The sequence below is a fragment of the Leuciscus leuciscus genome, assembly GCF_965113295.1.
Source record: "Leuciscus leuciscus genome assembly, chromosome: 14".
In the NCBI taxonomy this organism is placed as follows: domain Eukaryota; kingdom Metazoa; phylum Chordata; class Actinopteri; order Cypriniformes; family Leuciscidae; genus Leuciscus; species Leuciscus leuciscus.
This window is the reverse complement of record NC_138738.1, coordinates 14,436,248-14,456,374: the sequence shown is the minus strand read 5'-3', so window position 1 is coordinate 14,456,374 and position 20,127 is coordinate 14,436,248. Positions and strand designations below refer to the sequence as shown.

General features: G+C 35.8%; 1 protein-coding gene across 1 annotated transcript in view; it reads right to left on the bottom strand.

Annotated features, from left to right (window-relative positions):
• Nucleotides 1-20,127, bottom strand: part of nos1apa (nitric oxide synthase 1 (neuronal) adaptor protein a) — a 108,502-nt gene that overhangs the window by 26,723 nt on the left and 61,652 nt on the right. The window contains exons 5-7 of the mRNA XM_082137394.1: nt 18,538-18,646; nt 14,415-14,556; nt 12,098-12,255 (exon numbers count right to left, since the gene is read on the bottom strand). Coding sequence (XP_081993520.1) covers nt 12,098-12,255; nt 14,415-14,556; nt 18,538-18,646 — 409 coding nt within the window. The remainder of the gene's footprint in view (nt 1-12,097; nt 12,256-14,414; nt 14,557-18,537; nt 18,647-20,127) is intronic.

Here is a 20,127-nt window from a genome sequence, read left to right as displayed (position 1 = left end):
TGTCATGTTTTTCTTCAAAGTTAAATGTGTTCTCCTATCCCAGTTTGATTTGCAGGGACAATGACAAGAATGCTGTCCATAAGCTGATTCTGTCATGCTTCACAACACTGCTTTTGGAATAGTCCGACATCAAACAATTGAACGTTTTTGGCAGGGTTATCTGTTTGTCCCAACAATGGGGGACAGGGCAGGTCAGAAAGGAAAGTATGGGATGTTTATTTTAAATATATTATCACATTTAGAACCACTTAAAACCTTTTAAAAAAATGTAATACTCTTGGTGTCATTAGAAACAATTAGTTAATTAAATAAATTTTTTAATATACACTACTATTCAAAAGTTTTGTGTTGGTAAGATCTTTTAATGTTTTTGAAAGAATTATCTTATGCTCACCAAGGCTGCATTTATTTGATCAAAAATACAGTAAACCAGTAATATGGCAAAATATTATTACAATTTCTTGTTTTCTATTTGATTACATCTTACAGTGTAATTTATTTATATGATGGTAAAGCTGAATTTTCAGCATCAGTCACATGATCCTTCAGAAATCATTCTAATATTAGATAATTGTTTCACAGTAGTGTATAATACTATTAGAAACTGACTAAACAAAAGTATTGAGTATTTCTAAGAAACAATAAAAAAGAATAACAACATGAATTAATGCAGCCTGGAATGAATGCACAGCTGGCAAAAGACAAGTCTGCAAAGACTACTATTATCGCATGTAGTCTGTAGGCTTATATATAAATAGTTTGTTTTAACTCGTCATTGAGAATGGAACAATTAGCTTTTCTAAAATACAAATTGTATGAAATGATTAGTGAACGAAGCCTATTATTTTTCTTTTGCTGGCTCTAGTGACAGAGAAATTACACACATCACCTTTAAACAATTCTTGATCAAATGGCAAATTCAAATGACTCCTTTTCTTTATATTCTCAAAAAACATCCAGTATAGGGATTTTTACTTAAGACTAATCTGATGTCAAACAAGATTGCGTGCAGTATATTGGAAAATCTTCTCATATTTTTCATTTCTCACATGTTGTTCAGGTGGGCTGCATGAGGATTTCCTTCTGTGTGTCTACTGACAGCTGTTTATTTGGGCATTGCTGCAGAATGGCACGTTGTAAACAACACCTGCGCTCAGAGTGAATCTACCTCAGCCGGAGAGACCGGTGACATCCACTAAATTCATAGCTTGAAAAATCTGCATAGTGCGCCTGGGGAAAATGTTCTGTGAATGATATTACTGCTCATCTTCTGATGTAAACTGAAAAATTAAAGATAAGCATGACTCTGCTGATAAAATATTTGCTACTTTTGTGCTGTGCAAGTTTAAAGTCATCATATCACAGAGCATAAATCATGGATGATGAAATCATTTGTTATGAACAGAGTGTCTGGACTGAGCACACTGCAAGAAAAACAACTGTGAACACAGGAAGTAGTATAGATTGGCTTAATGAATATTTTCTTAATGAATTAGCACATTCTTAATGAATAATTCATTGATGAATATATTTTACACACTTAAAATCCTAGTTCACAGCTCAACAAATGCTGCAGAAACAGATCCCCGATGTTTAGATGCTCTAAAAGGGCTGTCAATGATTTGAGACATGAGAGAAAACAAGCTATAGAAATGATGAAATAAAAGTATGCTTCTTGCATACTCACAAAATGTGTCTTTCTTGCTGTAACTCAGCGTGTCAACAGTCAGACATAAGTGTAACTGTAATATGCCCAATAGTTATAAATTTACAAATTCAGCATTTAACTACGATTAAGAAGACAATGATACTACAAGGACGGTTTAAAACTGATTTTTAGCTACCTCTATTGAATTGTCACCAATTTTAGACAAAAACAACTTTTTTGACACCATAAGCCTTTCATAAAAGGCTTATGGTGTCAAAATCAAACTTACTCTACTTAAATCCACATATCATATTTTGTTCACTGGCATTTTACTTAACTCTTTCCCATTGACGGCAATTTCAGGCTTTCCGTGTTTTCACTGTTATACGGTAGGGGGTTCTGTTACACATCTTCTAAGAAGATTCCTGAATCCTCTGATCAAAACACAGGCCAAAAATCAGCAGAAACAAGTGATAGCATATGCAAGCATATGCATACGTAAAATAACGCGATCATAAACATTGAATGAAATGTCGACCCCAGGATGAGCTATAGGACTGTGAAGCTTGGGGAGTGTTGATGGACTCCATCTATTTTGATCATCGTTCTGAATCCCATCCAGAAGTAGTCTTTGACAAAAATGCAATTTTGCTTTTTTAAATGAAATTTACCAACAAAAAAATAGTCTGGGGGCCATGAAAATTGTGTGAAAATGATCAAAAATGCTGGGGGTGGCTGGGGAAACGTTTTTTAAACGCTTGAGGGGAAAGAGTTAAATTGACGCAGATGATCTAAAAAAAAAAAAAAAAATTACGAGGTTGGCATGAACATAATTATATAATATTACTGGTTAATTTTCAAAATCCAACCAAAAGCAAAGATATAATACTTGCACATGGTCTTCTTTATTGGAATTATTTGCATATTGAATTGAGATCTGTCTTCTACTTATATTTAATCTAAAGCTGTTAACATTGCAAAGATGGCACAGAAACTGTGCGTTGATTACCATGCACTGCCGACAGAAAACAAGACATAGGTCATATGACAGCAACAAATTTTATGACTGTTCTAATTTGACATATTTATAAAGGGCTTAAGCTTTTGCTGCTAAGGAAGCACCAGCATTTCCTTATGTATATGCAAATATAGTTTATCTATTAGGGTTACTGGAATATTTCCATCACTCCACAGGGAATAATTACACTATCATCTGTTCTGAAATCTGTATTTGAGTGTGTAACAGAAAATACAATGCAGAACAGACTTTGGTAATAGGTTGAAGAAAACACATCTGTTAAAAGGTATCAAGGGAAGTGCTGTTCATTTGAGTGCTTTCAATTAACGGCTGCAGAAAAGCCTAATCAGCCTCATCTGTGATTATGTGATGGATGTGTAATCGGCTATTAAAAGTCTGTAGTGCTACTTTAGTGACAAGTGTCATCAGGATCCATGAAAACATGAGGTTTTTTTCGTCTGGGTCAAATGCAGATCTATAGTGGCAGAAAAAGGGCAATGAGGAGGAATATGGAAATGTCTGCCATGCTGCACAAACCTCGACTCCCTAAAGGCTGTTTCACATGGGATTCTCTGCGAAGCAGCAAATCGCTGCACATGTTCCCTTGTTTTTGTGTTTGGTTTCCGTGTTGTAGTTAGGGGTGGACGTTGCCCAGAAGATTCCTTATAATGACTTTTAAAGCAATACAATGACAACAATCGGATGTGCTAATTTCTAACATATTTAAAATTAGAAAAAAATTGACATCGCTGTTTGCTGAGGACAACAAAACATTTAGAAACTAAGAAGCAGAATCTAGAATCTTACATACATCTCTACATTTTCTGCCTTGGATTTTCTACAACAGCTGTCTCAGCCTATTCAATCCTTCAGAATAACAATCTCATAAGATATTTTGCTCTAATTTTCTCATCTATGCCCATGTTAAGCCATTATTACGGTGGCTGCTGAGTGTTTTTCAACTGTTGTTAAGGAAAGTTTGCACAGACTGTTGATTGAGGGCTAGTATATTGAACTAACTGTAAGAAACTCTTGACTCACACAGGTTTAGATTTATATGTCATACAAACTTTGTGTTGTATCGCCAGACTTTTGACAACTAGCAGAATGTCATTTCCACTTTTTTTCCACTGCACATGAACAATTTCCAACCTAGACATTTCTGTCCATACACATCCACATATTCCTGTAAAGTACAGACCTTTTTTACAACTACACTACAGTTCAAAAGTTTGGGGTTAGCAAGATTTTTTTAAATGTCTTCAGCGTCAAATGATCTTTCAGAAATGATTCTAATATTCTGATTTTGGTGCTCAAGAAGCATTTCTTATTATTATCAATGTAGAAAACAGTTGTGCTGCTTAATATTTAGCATTTAACATAAATCTTTTGTAGCCATGTAAAAAGTATTTACTGTCACCTTTAATCCATTTAGTGCATCATTGATAAATAAAGTATTCATATTAAAAGTATTAAAATATTTGAATTGAATATTTGGGTATAAAGTAATTAGTGGATTTGACCAAATTGAGCAGATTAGTTCTACTTACTTTATACTCAAAAGTTCTGTCTCCAGGTGCACCCTAAACTGGTGAAATTGAGGGGAAGTGAGCCAATCAAATTGGAACAGTTGATTTTGAGCCAGCTCTTGCTATTTTTTTGTACAATATGCATCAGACGGCCAGTGAACATACTGTGAGCGGTCCATCTGAGGCTGAGATTATTAAGACATCTACTAGTCAAAAGACATCAGTGGAAAGTTTGCAGAAAACTGTCAAAGTGTATATCGACTTACATTTATGCATTTGGAAGATGCTTTTACCCAAAGCGACTTGCATTGATTGCATTTCAAGGTACACATCTACATTCTTATCAGTTCTTGCTTTCCCTGCGAATCGAACCCATGACCTTGGCGTTGCAAGCGCCAACGTTCTACTGTTTGAGCTACAGGAAAGCTCTAGCTCAAGACTTCACAAAGCAGATAAGCTGACTGTCATCCTGAGCAGCAATTTCTTGGAAAAATGTTGATTCCCGCTAAACATCAAATAAACTTCTTATCTAGCACGCAAAACTGTGATGAAAATGTGCTGAGATCTCTGATAGTCCAGGATGGATGTTCTGTACTTGAAAGCAAAGCATTTAAAAGTGGATTAGATTTAACAACACACTCATCCACCGCTGCCTGAGAACGTCTGCACATCTTGCATGAGAAAGAAAATATGCTGAATATTACAACGTAAGCCTTTCTCAAGCACACGATTACTATGCTGGTCTTTTTGATAATTGGCGAAACAATCCAGACTGCGTGTTCATTATACAAGAAACAAACTTAAAGACCTGAATGTAAAGCAGGAGCTTTTTTTAAACATTGTTTGATATTCCAGTCAGACACAAAACGACACACTGAAACGCTCAGCAGCACGTGAAATACAACAAGCTTGGGAGCAAACCACTATAACTCATGTCTGTACACTAGACACATTGCCTCTCCTGAACCTGTGCAATATGTCGACCGTTCTGAATGTGAAGTGTTAGTTGTACCCTAGCGGAAAGCACTGAGCCCTCGAGGGTAACCGAGGGTAAAAAAAAAAAAAAAAGCAATGTTCAGCTCACAGCTGGGCTGAGTGAGATTTGCTAGCGACCACACAGATGCCCTCATTGCTTTTCTGCTAGGTAGATTGCTGCTTCCTTTTTATTGACCATTTTTTTTCTTCTTTTTCTGAGAAGTCCTTGACAGCGTTAGAGAAGTATAGATAGTGACGTTCTTTAGGTTTAAGAAGGTTTTAGTGATGGCATTGAGAAGCACATTATGAAATGTGATAATATTCGTTAACATTTGATTACAAAACGTACTACTTAAAGTAGATGCAAAGGCATTTTTATTACAAATAAAATGTTTTAAATAAACCAGAGACGCACATGCTGCCTAATTTTGAAAATAAAACAATAAATTAAAATAAAAAAATAAATTAGCTAAATTATTTTAGTAAACAAAATACATAAAATTACAAATAATTTTTTCAATAAACTCTGAACTCTGTTCAATAAAAAAAAAGTTATATAGATACATAAAAAAAGATTAATTCATTAATAATTTTGTTAGACAAAAGTGGCTCATTCTTTCTCTTGCATTGATGCCTTTCTCTGCCATTCACTTGGACAACCTATTTTTTCACCAAAACCTCACATCAACCCAACCAACAAGGACATCATTTTTTTTAACCCCTCTTTAAAGGATGGTTTACCCAAAAAATTAAATGTGGTCATTACTTGCACTCAAGTTGTTCCAAACCTGTATGAGTTTCTTTCTTATGTTGAACACAAAATAAGATATTTTAAAGAATGTTGGTAACCAGATAGTTGACGGTAGCCATTGACAAGGAAAAAAAACATACCATGGAAGTCAAAGGGTGCCGTCAACTGTCTGGTTACAAACATTATTTAAAATATAAAAAGGTTTGTAAAAACATGAGGGTGAGTAAATCATGAAAAAAAAAATTCAGTTTTGGGGGAACGATACAGTACCTTTAAACCCAGCTATAAGCAGAAGGACAAAAAAAAAAAATGATGGTTACAAAATAACAAATAACATGTGGACGGGTTTGGACAGCTCTTGTGGGATTAAACATGAAGGGTAGTTAAGTGAAATGCAAGCATAAACACTTAACTTAAGTCAGCGATACTTGACATGAGGAACAAAATCACTAACTCCTAAATAAAAACTATAGCCTACAGCAGACGGTCTCACAGACAAGTGCACACATGTGATATTATATACCGTTGCTGTGATATAAAACTACTCAAACCATGATTTTGGTCCTCCTGAAAAACCAAGAGCATATCCTTTCAAGCTAAAGGGATCTTGAGGTTTTGTGGCTCCTGAGCTTTCCAAAGTCGAGTAGCCCTGAGGACAGGAACATGACATTGGGGATTGGAATACAATGCTGAAAGATCTTAACTTCAAATACATTCAGGATGTGAGTGAGCACTGTTACCTTTCTCACTGACATGACAGACTCTATTCAATAATGTCTGAAAGGATGCAAGGGAAAACAGTGCGCATTGTTATAGCTATGACACTAAAAGTTGCCTGAGGGTACCGGCACACCCTAGACAATAATACAGCTTAAAAAGATCAGACAAAACTTGTGTGTCTATTAAAACACAGTCCACATGGACTTCCTCCATTGACATGTCAGGGTTTATAGAGTATAGTACAATGACTAGAAACATCAAACAATCTCAAATAACGTCTTTTGAAAGCAAGTTTATAAAGGATCCATTTTTCACTGTGGTGGTTCATTCAGAACCTTGAAAATGTAGGTTAGCATTAAATATTGTGTGCTGGGATGGTTGTTAGAGACCATCTGAAGGAGAATCACCAGAGGTGTAAGCTGTTAAATAGTTAACTAACTAGCACTAAAGATGATTAACAGCCACTATAAAGCTGTTGGCTTTTATTGTCTTCCATGCATTCAAACTAATGTTAAATGTCACTGTAAGACATTAGCATACGGATAGAAGTGAATGAACTAATCACGCATTGAATAATCGCGCATCCTTTTGAAACACGATCTAAATTTATGACTGAATGAATTACAAAGACAAAAGGGCTTTGTTATAATGTCTGAAAGATCATTGAGAGTGAAATGCCAAAGCTTTATCAGCATTTAGCCTACGCATCTGAGCACGGTCGAAGTTACTCTTTTGAAATTCATTTGTAGTTTGCTATTTGTAGTAAGCATCCATTGATAGCTAGCAGGGACGATTCAATATCAGTTTTGTATAAATACTAAAGCAACAGTAGAAAAGTGTTTTTCTACTTTCTATCTGTCCATCTCTTCTTTTCAATTTCATTCTTTGGTAAAGGTTCTGGAGAAAAATAACCTTACTGCTTTTCTGTTTCATTCATGACACTAATACATTGGCATGCTTTTCAAAGTGGAAATATAAACATTATACAAACAAACTGCACAACTCTTCTGCACAATGCATGTTATTCTATAAGATGTGTGTTAAATGCAACACTTAATGGCGTAAAAAGTGTATTTTTTCTAGGCTGGATTTGAGTTAATTGCTCAAGACCAAGGCAAAGATAAAGGTGATAAAACTGAACTGACTGCAGAGACTCTTGAAGCAGAAAGCTTTTCCTCTTCAGAGTCTGTTCTTTAATGTCTCCTCTCAGCTGCAATGAAATGTTTAGAAGCAAAACAAATAAAAAGATGTTCATTATTGGATTGAATTAATGCTGACTGAACACGGTATACTAGCGCCACGACACACATTATGTTTTAGAGCTGTGAGCTTGCAGTCTGAAATGAATGTGAAGAGAGAGGATGACTTGTCATCCTGAAATAATACAAACACTATAAATAAATACATAAAATCTCTATAAATCTAGTCATGTACGTGTTTGGCAGACACTATTATTGGCAACTCAGAGTGCATTTACAATAAACATTTTTCCAATATACAAGTTGCCGGGAATTGAACCCATGACCTTGGCATTGCAAGCACCTGTGTTATTGTGTGCAAACAAGGGCATTGGGTTTCTGTTGCCCAACTGGTAAACAACACAGTGAGCAAATCGCTCAATGAATGAGTTATTTATTTGTAAAAACAACAAAGTTTGCAAACAGCAATGCACTGGGGAGGATTTTCTGAAATTGAGCATTAGGGTAAAAGTAAAGCTACCTCTTACACAGATACATGGGCTGAACTCAGTTCTTCATGAATTATCCAGAGAAACCGACATTGCTTTGAAATACATTCTGGCTTTAGGGCACAATCTAGCACTTCAGACCTGAGGGCTCTAGAGAGTGCGTCTCCGTGCCACCATTGCCCAAAATCCCATCTCCAGACACTTTTCACATGAACAGTCTGATCTGGATGGACACTACTTTTCCAAAATGAAGAAACAGGGCTATAATTACACACAGTTTCGCAACTTTCAGTCTGTGATGTCCAGCTCCTCGGGGTCCGGATGGTTTTTAGAGTTATTCTAGCAGCATCCAGGAGATGTGCCCTGTAAGTAAAGGGAACTAATTCCTGGAAGGAACCTGGCTGTTTGCCTGGCACAGATAGTCTGATAAGATCACAGCTACACGGTAGCCTCATTTCTCTAGATTTAATATGTGAAATTCCCACAGTGCCTGCCACAGTGTTTCTGGACTGTGGTACTGAGGTCTGGTATTGAGTAAGATTCAGAATTGTTGAGGAGGAGGACTAATTGCTTTCATTAGTTATTCAGTGACCGTTTTGTGGAGAAATCCTCAAAAGCACACTGCGGTCTTTTATAAAATGGGATGCAACCACTTGTGCACACCAAGAGTCCCTTACCCATTCATTATCAAAGCTCAAAGAGGAACACCATAGAAACTCTAAACTTCTCATCTTACAAGAAAGCATCTGCCAATTTCCTAGAAACAATATGGTGGGGTGAAACAGAGATTTGCTGCTCTAATTAACTGGAAAGGAAACAATAAACATGGTAATTTGTTCTACAATGCTTATTAAACAAGCACACACACACACTTTTGGAAATGTTATTTTGAATTAAGGTAAAGCCAGCTATTCCATATTTAATGACTATAATATATAACATTTTAATTTAGTTGATGCAACAAAAAAGGGTTGTAAAATAAAATAACATATAATGAAATGAAATGGAAAAAAACCCTAAACCCCTTTCTCTAAAAAATCTAGAGTTGAATTTTTGAATTCAATTTAAATTAAACAGAGTAGGTGTTATTTTTTCCCCCGTCTTATTCCCATTCTGGTTAGTAATTATAACGTGACACGGCCCAGTTCAAAATGTGGATTAAAAATGCATTTAAAATGATAAGGTCACATTCATCAGTGAAAACCCCAGCCCCCCAAAAATCTCAGAAGGTACAAATAAATACATTATTCTGCTCACTAACCAATATCCATTGATTCAGACTTGGGGTGAATGACCTCAATATAGACCGAAAGCTTTTCCGCACGCTATTACAAACATTGCCTCATACAGGGACTTGCTAATCAATTCTACAAATAAGTCTCCAACCATGAATCAGGGAAAGTTGCTCTTTAAAGCATGCACTGTGATTTGAAAACATTGCTTCATACTGAGTGAGAAATGTATAGTCTTATAATTGTCTGGGCTCAGGAAATGTAATAATTACTTCACTCTGAGCTCATGTTCATAAACAAGAGACACAAAAGGCACATAGAGTCGACAGACTGACAGTAGAAGCACTAGCACAACTGACTGCAGGCTTACTGAACAACTCTGACACTTGTACCAGCCCTAAAAACAGCATGAACTCCTACACAACCAGTCCAGTTCCGCTCCACAAGTCCTTGAGGATGGCATGAGTATCCCCGTACTGCAGTGCACAAGAATCTGAAATGATCTACTTATGTAGGAGTATGACAGCATGCTCTCAAAGGCTTTATTCATGAAGACATTTGCTGAAATGCTAAATTTAAATAGTTTTTCTACAAGCGCCAAGTGTGCACATGTATGATTGTGTTATAAAAATGACATTTCTTTGAAAACGAGACGAGAATTATTCTGCAGTGCCAAACAACCAGGCATTTCCAAGACTCTCTTCAGTTATGTGTCAATGCATTGACAACTGTATATTTATTCAAACTGTATTTACCACACTAACAGACAGAGATGGATCAAGTACTGACAATATGATCAAGTAGCCAAAGTAATAGACACGAATAATGTCTGTAACCACGATAGTGTCAGATTTCAATAGTAAATATCGCATATAAATGGGTCTCATACACCACATATCACCCAAACTTGTGATTACATTTATTGGGAGTCACAACCAGATTTTAAAGTAGTCACTTTGGTTGTAAAACATTACAATTTTGGACGATAACTTGTTACATATTAATGACCGTTAAGTGATAAATGGCCGATATTATAAATCCATATTATAATAAAAAATTGTGTCTAAAATAAGAAAAGAAAAAGAAAATACTGAAAAATAAAAAAGCAATTGCTTTTGATTTAGGCATCACAACATTGTAAATGCTGAGTATATGTACAGATTTGCTAAATAGTGCACTTAGTGTTATTATTAAATTATTTGTTTATATAAAAATGAAGTTATTAGATGATGATAGCAAAGGTATTGGAAATATAAAAATAGAGGAAAGGAGCATTAACAATTAAATATCCAAAAATCAACAGAAATATATACAATTTCAACGGATACAGATAACAAAAACTCAATCAATTACCCAAAAAATATTGTTCATCCCTTAAATAAACGTATTGAACAAACAGGACAAGCATATTCTTCTTTAGTACTGCTATATGGAATCAGGACAAGTATGAATTTGATGACCAAACCTAAGAAAAATCATACACGATATGAGTATCTGGAATACAATCAAAATACAATTTATTTTAGTATTTGACTAGGAGCTCATTCCAAGAGTCATGCTCAAGGACTGTTTAAAGGGGCCTTGCTTTTGTTAACCACACTGACCTCACCACACCACATTTGAGTTTGGAATTCATATTGGACTGCAACATTTCCATTTGGGTCAAAAAACATTTTTTAATCCAAACGAAACCAGGACACAGTGAACCTCTGAGGCTGGTATGTGAGATTTCTCTGGTGTAGAGTAAAAGTTTCTGACTGGCTTATAAATCATATAACAATCATCAGAGACAACCCAAATATTTCTGACATTGTAATTTCCTGAGGAGAGGAATGTCTTATCAGTCTCAGACATGATTCCAGCCTCATCGCCCCAGACACTGATGCAACAAACCCACAAAATCACGCCTGAGCGGAAAGATAAACAGGCTTCAGTGAGGTAGAACAAATAACCTATATGGACAACAGAAAAACCAGCATTCAACACAATGAATACTCATAATGCTATTTTTAGGCTGACTCAAATCCTCAGTCCAACGCTATAAGAATGCTTGTCATTTAGATGAACCAGATGGTGAAACTTATCAATGGAGATGAATTCCATGCAGTGACGACAATCCAGGTCAACCAATACGCTGGTACCTTGTTTGCCACTTTCTTCTCATCAACACTAAACTATCATTACCATAATAATTCTCTTGAAGAATGTCTCAGCTAGTCAGGGTCACAGTATCATTAAATAATCCTTTGCAGCGCAGCTGTTTTCACACTAAAAGATTATGCTAATAGGCTTATAGCTGCATCTGAACCCCAGGCTGAACACAGCCGTGAGCATTAAACAAACCAAATCTGCAAAACAATATGCATTGAACATCATTCCCTCGATTACAAGAATTGACTGGAAGATATAGTGCAAGGGATGTGTGCGTAAAAGCTGATGTGACAAACTAGTTTGAGAGCTTGATATTATGGAAGATTGTGGTTAATTATTGATATGAACTGAATAATTAAGTGGGCAAGAGAGCTGCAGCTGGATACCTTTTTGTCCATGGTGACATCTTCCTCTTTCTTGGGCGCATCCAGGTCAGTGACGCCGCGATTGAAGTCGTCCACTGTGCTGTCGGGGAGGGGAACCTCCTCTGCATCAATGTCCGTCTCATCTAGAGCTGGCTTTTCGGCCCCTGTGAGCTCCCGCTCTTTAGAGAGAGAAACAATTTATCTTGTTAAATATTAATTCCAAACCTTGAAAGCATGATACAGTGATTAAAGAGAAAGCTCACAAAAAAAAAAAAAAAAATGCCACGTACAACCAAGGCAACATTTCTCATTTTAATTTAGGTTAACTTGATGTACTAAACAAAAACAATGTTTGTACAGATATATATATATATATATATATATATATATATATATATATATATATATATATATATATATATATATATATATATATATATAAAAAAACAACAACTATAAAACAGAAACACAAAAACACACTTTATAAGTAAAAAAAATTATACTAAAATAACACTTGTTTGAAGGGACCAATGTTTGTTAGTGAGAATATTAGATTTATTTATTTTTTTCTTCACAACTTGCCTATCTCCACATATATGTACAGAAAGAGATATTCTGACTAAACACTGATGTTTTCCCATGTAAGCTGTGGATCCCCTGTGGGTGGGATTGTGTTACCGACACGGGACCCCATGCATGTTCCGACCACACCTTCACTCAGTCTGTACAGCAGATCTGTATTTCTGGAAATGAGTAGTTGACATGACATGTCAAGCAGTGACAGCCGTGTCCTGTGGTGTGACATGCTATACTATACATCTAAAACTATTTTGAACATCATTCTTGTATAATTATATTTTAAGCATTGAATTATTACATTAATTGAGGGACTAAACTGAATATTTATCATTTAGAAAATACATTTTTAGTAAATTGCGCAAACAAATTAAATAAATACATGGGTGATCCAATAAATATTTGCATTTATACATGGTAAAAAGAATTATGAAATCATTGCATAAGTTCACTGTCATTAAATTTACACGCAATTTGTAGGGATTATGGCTATTTTAGGGTGACAATTTGACCCAGATCATAAACCGTGTATTGTATTACTGAACATAACACGAGGGTTAAAAAAGGAAATAGAACTGAGGTCGGAGGCATTTACTCCACACTGAACTACATGTACAGTCCCTTACAGATCTTCACTGGCATTTCCACTGGCGTGGAAAAAAGGTAAAAGGTCATTCTGGACCAGAAAAAAATCTGATGCATGACACAAAACAAAAGATTACTCTTATTATGAACAAAGTTATTTACAACACCCCATATGACACACATTCCGTTGACAAATCTCACTCATATGTACAGTATATTGCACATCGGCACAAGATAATATATTTTCCCTATCTGTCTAAGATAAAATATTAACTAATATAATTTGTGAGTGTATTGCTATTAATTTTATTCATTAAATATTTATATAATTAATAACCAAATTTGAAGCCATAAAAAGCAGCTCGTGATGGCATGAAGATTGTGGCATCAAAGTATTGAGTTTGGCAAAACTCCAGCCACTTTATTTTCCCCTCTAACATCTACTGTACAATAAAAATAATAATAATTTAAAAAACACTTTTGCTATAAATTATTTGTTGGATCTTAGACAGCTGCCTTAAAGCTTCTCTTTCTGGGATTAATACACTCAAACAATTTAAAATGTTTTTAAAACTCGTAAGACTCATAAACTAAGGCCGCAATGCACAATGCTAATTAGTCGGCAGGTTTTGTAGTAATTGAAACAGTTACGGGCTTGTCTGTTCTGAGACCTGTTCTCTTTTTCTCCTGTGTGAGTTATTGTCTCCCTGTCGTGACACCGCAGCGTGTTGGTGCTGGGGAACCCTGTGCAGATTAGAAGCAGTGCGTGGGTGAGTGGGAGCTCATCTGCATTTGAAAGGAAAACCTGTCCAGAGGGAGCTGTGGGAGGATGATCAGCCTGAACCCATGGCCCATGCACCGTGAGATCTGCCCCACAGACACAAGCAATCAGAGGTGCTGTTCCATCCTGCCTATCAAAGCCCTGGCGCACAAAGATTTCCTCAAACACTGCAGTGGATTGCACCAAAATACCTCGAACAACTGCATGGATTGCTAAATGCAAAGTGTGTCACAGATCAGCAGAAACATCACTCATCCATAATCCTCTCACACCAAGTTCAAGGGGCACAAACAGACAGTTAGAGGGAGTCTGAAGAATAAAAACCTGACATGGTAGAGAGGACTACACTGATTTCAAGAAAATGAAAAGAAAAGTGCATACCATTCATTACAGTACCTGTTACTCCAGAATCTGTGCAAGTCTTGTCAACGTCACCATCTTCCTGGCCATCTGCGTTCTGCTGGGTGTGCTGAAGGCTAAGTTTATGACAGACCTCAAAAGCCTGACCCACTGTCCGCACTATCCGCATGGCTTGGCTCTACAGAGAAATCAGGGAGAGCTTAGTATTATTAATGCACTGAAATCAGTTCTTGGATGAACCAAAAGTCAAAACCGAAAATGGAAATAGTTATCATACAGAATTTATAATACAAGGATATTCATTATATACTGTATGTATGCACATATACATACATATATATAGATATATATCACATCCATCCATCCATCCTTGTATGATTGGCAGCATTCCTGTTTTCCACATTTGCTGGCTATATATTTACATTTACATTTAGTCATTTAGCAGACACCTTTGTCCAAAGCGACTTACAAATTAGGACAAAATTCAGCGAGTCATCATAAAGAGGCAAAAGCAACAACAACGCAAGAAGTGCTCAAAATACGAAGTTCAGGTATTATTCAGAGTAGCATAAGCCTGATAAGTGATGTTTCAAAGGGAAAGGAATTTTATTTTATTTTTTTCTATAAGGTTAAGTGCTCACGGAAGAGATTGGTTTTCAGCTGTCTTTTGAATGTTGTCAGGGATTCTGCATTCCGGATGAGGGTGGGGAGAGCGTTCCACCAGCATGGAACTGTGAATGAGAATGTTCTGGAAAGTGATTTTGTGGCTTTCTGTGATGGAACCACGAGACGTCGCTCGTTGACCGATCGTAGGTGTCTGGTAGGGATGTAGACTCGTAGGAGTGAGTGAAAGTAGGAGGGAGCTGAGCCTGTGATAGTTCTGTAAGCAAGCGTCAGTGCCTTGAACTTGATGCGAGCAGCTAGAGGTAGCCAGTGCAGAGAGATGAACAGAGGAGTGACGTGGGCCCTCTTGGGCTCGTTGAAGACAAGACGAGCTGCAGCATTCTGGATCATCTGTAGGGGTTTGGTTGCACATGCTGGAAGTCCAGCCAGAAGAGCATTGCAGTAGTCAAGCCTAGAGATGACCAGGGCCTGGACGATAAGTTGTGTTGCATGCTCAGTTAGGAAAGGCCTGATTTTCCTGATGTTGTGCAGTGCAAACCTGCATGATCGAGCTGTCTTTGAAATGTGATCTGTGAAGGTCAGCTGGTCATCAAACGTTACTCCAAGATTTCTGACCGATCTTGATGGGGTGATTAATGATGTGTATATATATATACACACACATACATACAGGAATGCTGTCAATCATACAAGAAGACAATCAAAAGACTAAGAATTCAAAAAGTTTATAAACAATTCAAATAGAAATGCTCTAAATGTTTGTGCATCAGACAATTTTACATAGAGTGTCCCAAAAGCAATGTGGTAATCATCAAATAAGAGAAATATGGAAAGAAATGTAATTAAACTGATGGATTTTTAAAATTAATTTTCAGTTTTACTTTATGTCACCAATAAACTATGGCAGAATGTGAACAACAGGCACATACATTTGGTAAAATAATAAAATTATCTTAAGCACCTCTATTCTCTATCAGATAGTAGTTTCATATTGACCACATGTTGGTAGACTAATTGGTTGATATTAATATAGTTGTAGTTATCTTTATAATTATCGTTCTTGGTGTGAACAGGCCACAAGTCCCCATTCTGAGTGCACACTTTAAGTAACTTGCTAGTTGTGACAAACCATTAAGTGTTACAATATAGCCTAATTCAAGGTACATTTAAAAACTGGATCAAGTCTGCTGACTCAATAAGACTATTGCACAAAAATCACCTATTCCACAAAATGCTGAAGATCGGTTAACAGTATTTTGATGGATGATGGTGAGAAATGGAAAAACAACATTATTCCGACTACAATGTTTGAATCTGTAGAAAGACAAAGGAGAAATAAGAGCACATTTTATTGAGAGCATTGAGCACACTTGAGCAGTTGATGTACAATTATTTCCCGGAGCAGCTCTGAATGACCTGGTCTGTAATGAACAGTGATCCCGGGGAGAAATGGACCAGACAGGGCTTTCAATCGAGCGACTTCTTTCTAAAGAATCTGTTAAATAAAGAATAATTCTTTCTTGATTGCCTTTCTCCAAAGCCAAACTTCTGCTCTATAATCAATTGCCATTGTGGAAATCCCACATTTTCATGACGAAAGGAAAAATATTGAGTACATGTGTCAGGCTTTCAAAATAACAGTCTTCTACAGTTTTCTTAGTTTTTAGTATTGTTGCAATGCTATTACACTGTGTTCATTCTGTATGCTATTTGCAATTTCATCCAAAGAATAATAAGGAATGAAACCAAACAAAGTAAGTTTGAAGATGACTGGAAAGTTGTATTCAGTTTAATTAGTGTCTCTCGCAGCCTTTTATGTGAAAGGCCTGTTCAGACTTACAAAACAAACAATGCACAGACTAGTTCCAGTGGAAAAAAGTGATGTTAATTTGCATACACAGTAGGTCTTAAAGGGATACTCCACTTTAAAATGAAAATTCTGTCATCATATACTCACCCTCATGTTGTTTCAAACCTGTATGAATTTCTTTCTTCTGCTGAACAGAAAGGAAGATATTTAGAAGAATGTCAGTAACCAGACAGTTTCTGGTCCCATTGACTTCCATAGTATATATTTTTTCCTACTATGTAAGTCAATGGGACCAGAAACTGTCTGGTTACTGATATTCTTCTAAATATCTTCCTTTCTGTTCAGCAGAAGAAAGAAATTCATACAGGTTTGAAACAACATGAGGGTGAGTATATGATGACAAAATTTTCATTTTAAAGTGGAGTATCCCTTTAACTTTACTGCTTTGCTGAAGTGTAAATAAGGTACAAAGTACACTGTAAATAGTTTTTGTTAATTCTACAGAAAAATTACTTCTGTAAAAACCTGGTAACTGATATGATACAATATCCATATATGGTGAACATTTTATATATGTAATTCTACTGTTACATAATGTCAACTACATGCTTTTTACGGTGACAATTTATGGTGAAAAACTTGCCTTCAGAAGTCTCTGAATGAATGACACATTATATTTTCTTTAAAATAATGCATTTTTATTTTATTTCATTATTTTTATTTATTTAACAAAACAACCTAATGTAGATTGATATATTAACATTATATCACATGATACAATACAGTTCTGTTGTACAATTTACAGGCACCAATAATATGCCATCCCCTAATACCAGAAACATTGTCATTGTTTTTTAAGTTGAATTTGGCAACCACAGCTGCAGTTGTTTTTACTGTACATTTAACAGCATTTTTTTATTTTTTTTTGTGCATGAGAAAACAAAAGATGTGGTGACCTAATGCATGCAGTCATACTGTATTTGTCCGTTACAGTACGCATGCCTTACATATACGTACTTGAAGTCTTTGCAAACTCTTCTCTCGAAGCCCTAATTAGTCAGAGATCCTTGTAAATTTCTGTGATAATGTGATGTGATACTGTGACAACTAGCTCCTAGCATGAATTCCTCTCTATATTTATAGACTGTGTAGGCACCAGTACTGGAGAGAACATTTTTTTACAAATTTTCCCTCTCTAAAAAATCTTATTTTGATTCTCATGACATTATAGATTAATTGCCAATATTAAAAATAAATATTTAAACCAGTCAAGCAGAGAAAAACAGATTTAGATTCAAATCCTTCTCAGAAGTGGTGGGCGTCTTTAGCTTTTAAATTTGCCACTGATTCAAATCCAGTGCAGAAGCTTGAAAGGGATCAGAATTCGACAGCTTTAAGAACTAAAAGCAAACCCTGTCAGTATATCATCTACATGCTCCGCTGCTAAATCATTGTTTTGCTCTGCATGCTAGACAGAGTGAGAAGAAAAATATAGCCATTCTGAAAAGTGCACTTCAATTTCATGGCCAACGGCTGCCGTTCCTTTTTTTGTATGATGTTTTCTTTTTTTTCTTCAACTATATGCCCTGAAGTAAAAAACGTGTGCTGAAAAGGGAAGGAACAGACAGTAGCTTTCATTCACTTGGAGCCTCAATGACAAGGCTCCAATGTCCATGGAAACCAACTCAATGTCCTGACTAGAAGACGCGATCAAGAGAGGCCTACCTTTTTCTTTGATTTAAAGACGTTACATCGAAACACATTGCTCTGTCCATCTCTTGCAATGTAACTGAAGATCTTCAAATCTTGAGAGTCGTGCGATACGTAGAATATCCTGTGAAAAACAACAAAAAAGGGATGAAGATATATCCGAAGGTATTCCGAAACACATTAAACCTTGTGTTAAAAAAATAAATAAAAAATCAACAACAACCACAAAAACTGAGGCAATTACATTTAATAAAAAAATAAATAAAATAAAAATAAAACCTAAATTTTAAAGGTAAATCTAAATCATTTCCCATATTTACAGTCTAACTTGTGAGGTACTTGGCCAAATTGCAAGGACAGTAGATTCAAGTGGAGCAAAAATAGATAGAAGGAGAAATGTATTAACAGGAGCATTTCTGGGACAGTTAAAAGCTTTTATTCCTGCGTTTGGTTCATTTTTGTTGTTATATTTTGGTTCAATCACTCCGCAGTGCTCAGCACTTTTATCAATAATCCATTAATGTTGTGTGGAAAGGACATTTATGAATGACCTTTGGCTGTGTATTTTGGTAGGGCATCTAAACAAGAATGTTGTTAGTATGGCAAACAAAGCAGCAACAACATGAATCACAAGCACATTCAATTCTATTGTAGCACTGTGTGAGTGCATTTACCCTAAAGGAAACAGGACTTGTAGCAATGAACAAGTAGCAATGTAGATCAGAGTGTAAATACTAAATAAACCAAAAGATAAATAATTGACGTCATGCAGATCTGGATCAATTTCCTCCACAAGACAGCAGAGAACTGAGCTTCATAAAAATGACAATGAGCAGAAAACTCTGAATGCTCTGTCGCAGATGAATAAAACACATTGATGTCAATTGCAACTTTTTCAAGCACATCCACAGAGAACCTTTAGAAGAAATTGTAGACAAATAGCTAGATTGCTAGACAACATGACACATTCACCAAGAAAAAGCAAGCTGGTTTGGTCTGTGTCATCTTGTATTTTGCAATTCCTTGAATAAACCTGTACAGACAAGAGAAAAACACTGACACGTAAGGGTTTTTATACTGTACAAACTGTATATTCTATCCCCTTACACTAACCCTATACCATCACAGAAAACTTTCTGCATTTTGACATAAAAATAAATAAAAAATAAACTTTAATTACTTAATTTTTATACCAGACTTACAAATGAGGGAGGTCTTGGTCACCTCTGGGTACAAATTTGTCCCCAAAATATAGTCAAGTAGGCGCACGCATGCACAGAAGAAAGCACAATCTCAGATTGCTTCAGTGGGTTTGTCAGAGTGAATAAATGCCAGCGGGAAGCAGATATGCCTAAATGGCACTCAAATCATCAAACTGTGGGTTTGAAAGAAAGTTGATAGAATGAGTCGTCTCAGGGAACTATCTAATGGAGAAAAAAATAAATATATATATATATATATATATATATATATATATATATATATATATAGTCAAAATGAGCAAAGAATTAGGGCTGGGAATGAAAATAAATAAATATTGGAATCATAGGAACCTGCAAAAACATCACACAGATTGGAAGGTCATGCAGCGTATCGTACAATATC